This window comes from Nicotiana tomentosiformis, chromosome 4 (genome assembly GCF_000390325.3).
Source record: "Nicotiana tomentosiformis chromosome 4, ASM39032v3, whole genome shotgun sequence".
Classification (NCBI taxonomy): Eukaryota; Viridiplantae; Streptophyta; class Magnoliopsida; order Solanales; family Solanaceae; genus Nicotiana; species Nicotiana tomentosiformis.
Window position 1 is genome coordinate 62,173,251 of NC_090815.1, and position 11,301 is coordinate 62,184,551.

At 43.6% G+C, this 11,301-nt stretch overlaps 1 protein-coding gene across 1 annotated transcript; it reads right to left on the reverse strand.

The window, feature by feature from the left end:
* Nucleotides 1–2,704: 2,704 nt before the first annotated feature.
* Nucleotides 2,705–5,889, reverse strand: LOC138909792 (uncharacterized). Its single transcript, XM_070201007.1, has 3 exons — nt 4,971–5,889; nt 4,388–4,439; nt 2,705–3,722 (listed from the first exon to the last, which is right to left on the reverse strand). Exons 1-3 carry the CDS (start codon nt 5,887–5,889, stop codon nt 2,705–2,707), a joined length of 1,989 nt encoding a protein of 662 aa, XP_070057108.1.
* Nucleotides 5,890–11,301: the final 5,412 nt, after the last annotated feature.

Consider the following 11,301-nt stretch of genomic DNA (forward strand, 5'->3'; position numbering starts at 1 on the left):
AGGTTTTTGGAATAGAGCAACATTTGTGGTCATGCAAGGAGAGACAATGCTTAGTCTCGTGGGGGGGGGAAGGCAGAGCTTAGCCTTATGCAGTTGAGAGGCAGGGCTTAGCCTCATGCAAGATTGGAGACAATGTTTAGTCTCATGCAATGGGAAGGCAGAGCTTAGCCATATGCAATTAAGGAGGCAGGGCTTAGCCTCATGCAAAGATTTGAGACAATGCTTAGTCTCATGCAATGGGAAGGCAGGGCTTAGCCTTATGCAATTAAGGAGGCAGGGCTTAGCCTCATACAAATATTTGAAACAATGCTTAGTCTCATGCAATGGGAAGGCAAAGCTTAGCCTTATGTAATTAAGGAGGCAGGGCTTAGCCTCATGCAAAGTTGAGACACTGCTTAGTCTCATGCAATGGAAGGCAATGCTTAGCCTTATGCAGTTGAGGAGGCAGGGCTTAGCCTCATGTAGGATGGAGACAATGCTTAGTCTCATCTAAATGGAAGGCAATGCTTAGCCTTATGCAGTTGAGGAGGCAGGGCTTAGCCTCATGCAAGATGGAGACGGTGCTTGGTCTCATGCAAGGGGAAGGCAATGCTTAGCCTTATGCTGTTGAGGAGGCAGGGATTAGCCTCATGCAAGATTTGAGACAATGCTTAGTCTCATGGAAATGGAAGGCAATGCTTAGCCTTATGTAGTGGAGGAGGCAGGGCTTAGCCTCATGCAGGATGGAGACAATGCTTAGTCTCATGCAGCGAATAAATAATAAGTGATAGCGGAGTATTTCTTAGCTATGGATGAGTTCGGTATCCTTGTTGTTGTGAAGACAGTGATTCTAAGGTGCGCACATACTGGCGACTATCTCTTGTTCCTGCATTCAAAGGAAAATCGTGAGTTTTGCGAGGGAGGTTGGTTCGTGCCTTTGTCTGCTTGCTTTGCTCTGTTACGCATTGAAATCCTGTCCGAGTTACCATAGGTAGCATCTGTCTAAGAAAAAAGGTTTCAAAAAATAAATATGCATGCATATATTAAAAACATAGTAATGTGCAATTTAAAAATTGATTAGATGAATCAATAACTGCGACACTGTTAGAGACATTGGGATCCTTCTTGCCATAGAATTTTAAGGGTCCTCCTCAAAAATCTGCCCCAGTTACCTTGACGAATCTCTGGTTGTTCTGCATATAGTGCCGTTGGCTAAACTTGCTTCAAAATTTTGAGGGTCCTCCTCAAAATTCTACCCCAATTTCCGATTATGGGAAGAATGGAAATTTTATTAAATTGTGACCAAACCCACAGGACTACCTACGTATCCCCTCTTAAACGGGAATCAGGACAAGCATAGTTCAGTTACATCAATTGCATAAATGTAAACAGCTTTAAACATAGTATCTTTTGACTGCATCTGAGTTGATAGGCTTTGGCCAAATTGCTCCGTCCATTTCTACGAGTATGAGTGCTCCTCCTATTAGTACCATGTGAACCATATAAGGCCCTTGCCAGTTGGGTGAGAATTTTCCTTTGGTTTCATCCTGAGAAAGATTTGTTTCAGCACCAGTTGCCCCGGTGTGAACTATCAAGGTTTGACCCTTTTGTTGAAAGCTCTAGACATTCTGTTCTGATAAAGCTAACCATGACACACTACATTCATTTTTTCCCATCTATGAGGGCTAATTGCTCATAGCGGCTCCTTATCCATTCTGCATCACTGAGTTCAGCTTCTTGTATGATTCTCAAAGAAGGAATTTCTACCTCGGCGGGGATGATGGCTTCAGTACCGTGGACCAATAGATAAGGAGTTGTGCGGACTATGGTGCGGTATCCCAATAAGGCAAATGGTAACTTCTCGTGCCATTGCTTGTGATTCTCTACCATCTTCCTTAGTATTTTCTTAATGTTCTTGTTGGCGGCCTCCACGGATCTATTTATTTTGAGTCAATATGCTGTGGAGTTTTTGTGCTTGATTTTGAAGGTTTCACACATGGCTTTTCATTAGATCACTGTTGAGATTGGCGGCATTGTCAGTGATTATGGATTCTGGAACCCCGAATCGACAAACAATACAGTCCCTGACAAACTCTATGAAGATGGCCACTAGAATGAACATGTGCCTGTTTCAAGCGGTGTGCTCGATCGGTCTAATGACATCCATTCCCCAGGAAATAAAAGGCCGTGCGCTTGTTGCATTAAGTTCAGTGGGAGGTACCCGTATCATATCTGCGCGTATCTGGAACTTATGACATTTCTGGACATACCGGATGAAGTCTGTATCCATAGTCATATAAAAGTATCCGGCTCTGAGTATCTTCTTGGCTAGGACGAAACCATTCATATGTGGGCCGCAGGTTCAGGCATATATCTCTTCAAGTAGTTTGGAGGCTTCTTTGGCGTCAACACACCGTAATAGCCCCAGATTAGGAGTTCTTCTATACAAAATTCCTCCGCTTTGGAAGAAATGGTTGGACAACCTCTGAAGTGTGCATTTCTGAGTGTGGTTTGCATGCTCTGGATATTCTCCTTTTGCCAAATATTCCCTGATATCGTGGAACCATGGATTCCCATTTGTTTCTTCTTCAACTTGAGCACAGTAAACTGGCCGATTATGGATTCTTACCGGAATGGGATCGATGAAGTTCTTGTCCGAGTGTTGTATCATGGAGGACAACATGGCCAGTACATCTGCAAATTCATTCTAGAATCTGGGGACATGTCAGAATTCTATCTTTGTGAACCTCTTCATCATCTCTTGTACTTGATGCAGATATGGTAGTATCTTGGTGTTCTTTGTAGCCCATTCTTCTTGTACCTGGTGCACCAGTAGGTCTAAATCACCAATCACCAGCAATTCCTGGATATTCATGTCGACAGCCAAATTGAGCCCTAATATGCAGGCTTCATATTCCGCCATATTATTGGTGCATGGAAACCTAAGTTTTGTGGACGCCGGATAATGTTGACCGGTTTCTGACACCAAAATGGCTCCGATACCGACTCCTTTGAAATTTGCAGGTCCGTCGAAAAACATTCTCCAACCGTCGTAGGATTCAGCAATATCTTCTCCTACGAAAGACACTTCTTCATCAGGAAAATACGTTTTTAGTGGTTCGTATTCTCCTCCTATAGGATTTTCTGCAAGATGATCTGCTAATGCATGTCCCTTGACTGCCTTCTGAGTTACATAGATAATGTCAAACTCACTCAATAATATTTTCCATTTGGCCAGCTTTCCTGTAGGCATAGGCTTCTGAAAGATGTACTTCAGTGGATCCATTCTCGATATGAGATATGTGGTATAAGCACAAAAGTAGTGCCTCAATTTCTGGGCTATCCATGTTAGAGCACAGCAAGTGCGTTCTAGCAGAGAGTACCGTGCTTCATAGGGTGTGAACTTCTTGCTCAGATAATATATGGCCTGCTCTTTTCTCCCTGTCTCATCATGTTGTCCCAAGACACAACCGAAAGCCCCATCTAGTACGAAAAGGTAGAGTAGTAGTGGTCTACCAGGTTCTGGCGGGACTAGGACTAGTGGTGTGGATAGGTATTCCTTGATTTTGTCAAAAGCCTTCTGACAATCTTCAGTCCAGCTAGTGGCGGCATCCTTCTTCAGCATTTTGAAAATTGGTTCACATATTACAGTTGATTGTGTTATGAAGCGGCTGATGTAGTTGAGACGTCCCAAGAAACTCATCACGTCCTTCTTGTTCTTTGGTGGTGGTAGATCCTGGGTCCTGCAGGAACTCCGAAGGCACATTTTGCAGGGTTCAGTTTCATATTGTACTTCCGCAGCCGGTCAAAGAACTTTCTCAGATCTACTATGTGATCTGCGGCCCTCTTGGATTTGATGATGACATCATCCATATATACTTCTATCTCTTTGTGTATCATGTTGTGAATCATAGTTGTCATGGCCCTCATATAAGTGGCCCCAGCATTCTTTAGACCGAACGGCATTATTTTATAGAAGTACACCCCCCATGGTGTGATAAAGCCGTCTTTTCGGCATCCTCTTCATCCATCCAGATCTGATGATATCCCGCGAAGCCATCCACAAAGGATTGGAGTTCATGCTTGGCGCAATTGTCGATCAGTATGTGTATGTTGGGTAACGGGAAATCGTCTTTGGGACTTGCTCTGTTTAGGTCCCCGATAATCGACGCATACTCTGACTTTCCCATCCTTCTTTGGAACCGGCACGATGTTAGCCAACCAAGTTGGATATTCAACCACTCTGAGAACCTTAGTTTTGATTTGTTTTGTGACTTCTTCTTTGATTTTCAAACTCATATCTGGCTTGAACTTTCTGAGCTTCTGCTTTACTGGCGGACACATTGGGTTGGTAGGTAGTTTATGAGCCACTATGGACGTGCTCAAATCGGTCATATCATCATAGGACCATGCAAAGATATCCTCATATTCCTTCAGGAAATGAGTGTATTCTTCTTTCTCTGATGGTGACAAGTGAATGCTTATGTGAGTTTCTTTAACTGTTTCGGAATCTCCCAAGTTGACTATCTCAGTTTCATCCAAATTGGACTTGGGCTTGTTCTCAAAATTCTCGACCTCTCTTACAATTTCCTCAGGTATCACATCTTCTTCTTCTATTTCTTCCAAGTCACTGTCCTTATGTTGTGTTATCTCACTACATGTCACAGTCGTAAGTTCATCGGGGTAGGTAATAATAATGTTGTAGAAAAAAACGTAAAGAATAATAATAAATACTAAAAACATCAATGCATTTAGATAAATCTTGAAAACATCAAACAGGTGCGGCTCGATGACCCGAGCAATTATTTTAAAACAAAACAAGCTTAAAACAAAATGCTGAAAACGTCTTAAATGCTCATAAAAATTGCTTTTTTAAAAATAAAAAAAATGATGTTAATTGCCAGGCTACCCAGGAACTCGATGGGCCCTTGATGGTGCAACAGTCCAGTTCTTGAGAACAACTCCCTTCTCCAAGGTCTGAATAATGAGGCCTTCCTCCTCTTCCTCCTCAACTATCGCACTGCAATCCATGTCTCCATCATCCAAAAATAGATTCCTTATACCGGCTAAAACTTCATCTTCTTCGGACTCCCACATCATGTCAGCTTGGTGAAATGAATGGCTCAAATGTGGTACTGGTTGCTCTAGAGTGTAATAAGTACCACGCCGTGGCGGCGACCAATCGTCATACTCCTTCCAGGTGTACTGATATCCAAGTCCAAAGGTCGTGTCGTGACGTTTTAGCTGTATCAGTTTGGTAATACCTTGGAGGTTCTTCCCGAGCCCTTTACTGGGTTCATACCCTGCCCACGCTAGTATGCTTTCTATTTTGCTGCTCCACCACTTGTCTTTCTCAATTGCATTGATGCGCTCGATGCGATGATAAGTCTTCCCATCTAACTTCCTTCTATGTTCCACGACCGGAACAGTTTGGTTGGTATAAATGGGATTACTTCCGTCTCTATGAATGATCACCTCCTGATGATTCCATTCAAACTTTATAGCCTGGTGCAAAGTAGAATCCACAGCCCCGACGGCATGTATCCAAGGTCGTCCCAACAGCAGATTGTATGAGGCGGATATGTCTAGCACTTGAAATTCAACATCAAACCAAGTCGGGACCATCTGCAAGCATAGATTGGTTTCCCCAATTGTGGCCCTTTGAGACCCATCAAACGCCTTCACATTCATAGTCCCTGCTCGTATTTCATGCAAACCTTTACCCAACCTTTTCAGAGTAGTCAGTGGACAGATGTTGAGACTGGACCCTCCATCTATCAAAACCCTAGCAATGAATTTATTCTTGCATTGTACCGTGATATGCAGTGCCCTATTGTGGCTTAATCCCACTGGTGGAAGTTCGTCTTCATGAAAGGTGATCTTGTGGCTCTCCAGTACTTGCCTTACCATGTTAGCCATCTCCCCACTGGTGATATTGTTAGGTACGTAAGCTTTATTCAATACCTTCGTCAAGATATTCCTATGTGCCTCAGAATTCTGCAGTAATGATAGGATGGATATTTGAGCAGGAGTTTTGTTCAGATGGTCTACCACAGAAGATTCTCTCGCTTGCTCCTCTCTCCAAAGATCATCCGGTGCCAGTTTCGATGATGTGTTGCTTGGAAGCAGCTTCTCTACTCGTCCCTCCCAAATTTTCAGGTGTATAAATTTTACCAGTCCTGGTCATCCCTTGTGCTGCACCAGATTCTTCCATTTTTGCTTTTCCTTTCCTCCTGGCTTCTACAACATAGTCTCAGGGTATGGCATTAGATTTAAAGGGCGGTGTGGATGCTATCGTCACAGTGAAGGGTATGGTTACTTCTACTTTGAATGGAGCAGGTACAGCTGCAGGTGTTGTTTCCACCTCGAACGGGGTTGGTGCGGCTTCTTCAACTTCAACTGGTGGTTGTATCTGGGTCCCATTCTTCATCAGTCTCTATCATATTTACTCCCTCGCCCCTATGATCCGAGAGGGGATTGTTGCGGATGTTAGGTGCAGCCTCCTTTGCTTGTATAACCTTGGTATCGATTAGTGTCTGGATCTTGTATTTCAGGGTGTGACATTCTTCAATGGTATGACCTTTTATGCTGGAGTGGTAGGCACATGTTTTGTTTGGATTGACCCATTGAGAGGAGTTTTCCATGGAAACAGTCGGAAATAGGGGTGACATATCCAGCAGCTTTCAGTCTCTCGTATAATTGATCGATGGGTTCAGTAATAGAGGTGTATTATCTGGGTGGCCTGCGGTCGAAATTTGGTCTGGGTTTCTGATTGTTTTGGCGGGCTGGCGGTGAGTGATAATATGCTGGCTGGGTGTTATAAGTGTGGTAGGTAGTGGCGGGTTGTGGATATCTGGGAGGTGAAGGCTGATATGTGGGTGGAGGTGTTTGGTATGTAAGAGGAGATTTTGGACCTTGGGCTACCATCATGGCCCCTACTTCTTTCTTCTTGGATATACCCCCTGACTGCAATTCTTTGTTTGTAGCCTGTAATGCCTCAAAATTAGTTACCATTCTGCTCTTGATCCCTTCTTCAATCCTTTACCCCAATTTGATGATGTCAGAGAATTTGCGATTCTCGATAACCATTAACCTTTAGTAGTATGGTGGATCCTGGGACCGGACGAAGAACTTGTTCATCTGCTCTTCTTCCAATGCCGGCCTTACTTTCGCAGCTTCCGATCTCCATCGAGTAGCATACTCGCGAAAAGTCTCTGTTGGCTTCTTCTTGAGATTCTGGATATAGAAGACATCTGGCGCATTCTCCGTATTAAACTTGCACCGATCCATGAAATCTGAAGCCATGCTTACCCAGCTAACCCACTTTTTTGGATTTTGGCTGATGTGCCATGATAGGGCATCTCCAGTGAGGCTTTTCATGACCCGTTTCAAGCGAATCCTTTCATCTTTTCCAACTCCTACGAGCTTGTCACAGTATGTCCTTAGATGCACCTTTGGGTCACCTGTTCCATCAAACATCTCGAACTTAGGAGGTTTGTAACCCTCCGGCAGTTCTACATCTGGCTGAATACACAGATCTTCATAATTCAAACCCTCAATGCCTTTACCCACTTCGACGCCCTAGACCTGGCTTGTGAGCTTCTTAAGTTTCTTTGCCATATTCTTGATGAGCAGGTCCTTCTCGGCAGATTCCGGTGTGTATGGGGTTTGTTGAGTTGGGTGAGGTAGGGTTTCTACATATATGGGGTTACTTTGGTGGATACCGAGGATTTGGGTGTAGTGATGATCATTGGTTGAGTTCTGTGGATCGGGGGTAGGTTGCGGTGTATTTTGAGGAGTATGGTAGGTAGTAGTTTGTGGATACTGAGTCGGAAGACGTTGGTGTTGAGGAGGAGTTGGCACTGGTGGAGGGTTAGGATTTTGAGGAGGTGTGGCGTATTGATGAGGTGCAGGAGGATTTTGTGGATGTTGGTTTGGTGTGTTTTGAGGAGGTGCTGGGTTTTGGGCATTCTGTTGGTTAATATTAGGGACGTTAAAGGTGAGGGAGAGGTTTGCCAAGTTGCGGACCTGCTCAAGTTCCCCTTGCAATTCCAGTATTTTCTGCTCCAACCGTAGAACCAAATCATTATGTGCCGGAGTACTCCGACCATCTGAAGTTTCAACATTTTTCGCATGCGCAGCGTTATCTTTCCTGATACCACTCATGTCATCCATCTTAGCCTTTCCCTTACTTTTAGGATCACTTGGAGGAGGAGAAGGTGGAGGGCCTCTGGATCTGGTATGATACACTGATGATGCCAGTATGCAAGAACCAACCTTAGGGGATGGGAATAATCAAAATAAAGAAAAGCAAAATGGTAAACAAGTCAGTAGGGGATTTTGGAAGGATATTCGCGGTATTTAAACATGTATTGCGGAATTATAAATTCGCGTCCTAATTTTGGGAACCTCATTGTGCCTGAGGTAGGCCTAGCGACACATAGATTTGGAGAAACTTGATGCCGATAACTGCCTCATTTCATTAATGTAATAAATAGATCAAACCTCTAAAATGACAATAATTAAAAGAGTTGCTAGTGCCATTTGCCTTATTACAATCAATTTCTAAAATGACTCTAGAAAAGCAAATAAACAACAATTCTATTCTATTTGGTCCCGGAGGGACCCTCTCCAAGCTTGGCCTTCTTGGCCCCATCGATTAGATTCCCCAGGTCGCGCATGTCCAGCAGCAGATACGCCCTTGCTAGGTGTCCTCCTTCATTGCCCTCTGCATTCTGACAATCCACGATCCTTTTCCTCATCTTCTCTTCAAGTTCCATCAGACCCTACTCTAAGTACTCCAGCCTCTCTATTGATTTTGCAGCAACTTCCCTCCATTCATTCATTGATTCCATTTCTATCTTGTGTTGTTCCAAATGTCTGGCTTCAGACTCAAGGATTCTCTTGCGCAACCTCTTGTATTTTACGTGTGCTTCAGCAGCATCGTCTATGACCCTATTTTCTCGATCGATCCCTGTCTCGACTTCTCCTGCTATGTCATCATCCAACCATGATAGGTAGAAATACACATGACCGGCGTGGTACCGATCTAGTTTGATGGTATCCTTTTCCACAATAATCTTAAGATGCCACATGTGTTGGGCCTCACACTTGGATGGAATGGCACCACCCTGAAAGTCTGCTTTGTAGTGAACCATCTTAGAAACTCGCGGTATGACTTGTTTTCTCCCAGCCTGTCTTATGACCCTGATAAGAATGATAGATACCCCTCAACCCGATCAGCACTGAGTGAGGAACATCCCTGGACCTGATGATGAACTCGTTAGTAGGGAACCACTCGAACATCCAATGGACCTTGTCATCAGTCAAATTGCTAAAGAAGTGTACCCAATCTACGGCGTTTTCCGGTTGTGCAAACCTGTCTGGGATGAAAATCATTCTTTTTGGATGGTGAAAGGCTATGTGGTCATTCCATGGTCGCCGCAAAAATTCCTGACGGTACTGTCCTCTTTGAAGATGCTCCAACAACCATATTTGCAGTAACAAATTACAACCCTCAAAATGTCTGAATCCCTTCTTACAATGGTCCAAAGCTCGGTATATCTCTGCCACAATCATTGGGACAACAGTGTAAGTCTTTCCCTCAATCCCTTCCATTAAGGTCTTAGTAACCATAGCCAAACGAGTGTGAATCATATCTCCTAGAATTGGAAATACTATCATACCCAGAAAATAGACGATGAACAGAAAAACTCGACGATGAGTCCAGCCCAGGGAAGTTATGGCAAACTCATCATGATAGATACGGTAGGATGTGTTGTGCCCATAACGCTCGTAGAGGAAGTCGAAAGGTATGTAGGACTTCTTCAGGCAGACTAACTCGTCATTCTTTCTAAGACCCATCATCTTCAGAAATCCCCTAGAAGTACGTCTTTCTGGTACCAGCAGACCAGGGCTATCCCAGGGTAGCCCGGCAAAACCTCTTATTTCCTCAAGAAGGGGAGTCATCTCTATGTTACCAAAACGGAAAACAGCCCTCTTTTTATCCCAGAACATAGTAGCGGCCTCGATCAGTACATTGTTTGGCTTAATGTTCAGCAAAGAAGGTAAATTTCCAAGAATTCTTTTCACATGGTTCTTGGCGCTTGGCGAGAGATTGTCCCACCAGTCTAGCAATAGAGGTGAGATACTTCGGACCATGCCGAACCTGGGGACTTCGTGCCTCAAGTTTGCAAAACAAATAAAGTTAGCCCTTTCCCCTTCCGGGTTTGACTACTTACACATTAATGATTAGCATATCGGCATGTTTTCTCCAAATAATGCACAAATCATGATTGTGCCTGTTGGGATTATGGAAATCCCGATGGACTTTGGACAAGGCTTTCCTTAGACAGTTATTATGCGGACAACATTCTAACTCCTGCTAGATTTAGACATGATGCATGCACAGTTAACATCAGAGTAGGGTTTTCTATAGAAGTCTAGACCGGTACCCTCAAACAGACAACTTGAGAGGGAAAGGTACGGAACCATCAACTGCACCGTTGATCGACTAGTTTTACCGCAAATAAGCCTTTTCAAATTTAAAAAGGGTAAAATAGGAAGAGCGCGGACACTCATCAAGTGCCGCTATGGTATTAATTGCGCACGAGTGGAATATGATGTAGAGCATGTAATTATGCAAAAAATAAAACAACACCTTGTCAAGTATTTTGCATGATGAAAGCGATAAATGCAATATTTAATAAATGTAAAGACAAGAAAGAAAGAAAAACAAAGAAGGAGTTAGTTCTCATAACGAAAAATTATGATAAAGCGGTAAAAGGGGTAGGGATTGGGAAAGACATAAATATTGAAGCCAGACGAACAAGGTTAAACGAAAAGTTGCATGTAAATTCATGTAAAAGGGAAAATAGGGAAGGGGGTGTGCATGTAGCAAATAAACAGTGAATTTGAGCATAAAATAATAAAGACACACTTATCGAGGGAGACTAATTCACACAAACCAAGTTCATTATAGTAAGAGCCTAAGGATATCCCCAACAGAGTCGCTATGCTATCGCGCCCATTTTTCTCGCGAAAATCGGGCTTCGACGTCGTGACAACTCTTTTAAATGGGAGGGTACTAAAAGAGAGTCGCCACCTAACGGATTAAGGTGCGTTAGGGCACCTATTTTGCAGATAACTCTGATTTAACTAGTTTGCATCATCAAAGATCGGGTAAGGGCTCAAATTGCCTCGAGGAGAAGGTATTATGTCACGCCCCAACCTCGAGGAGCGCGACCGGCGCTCAACCAAGTGAACCCGGTCGAGTAAGCCTATTAAACCTTTCCTACCCGACTGATTCATAATCTAAAAAGG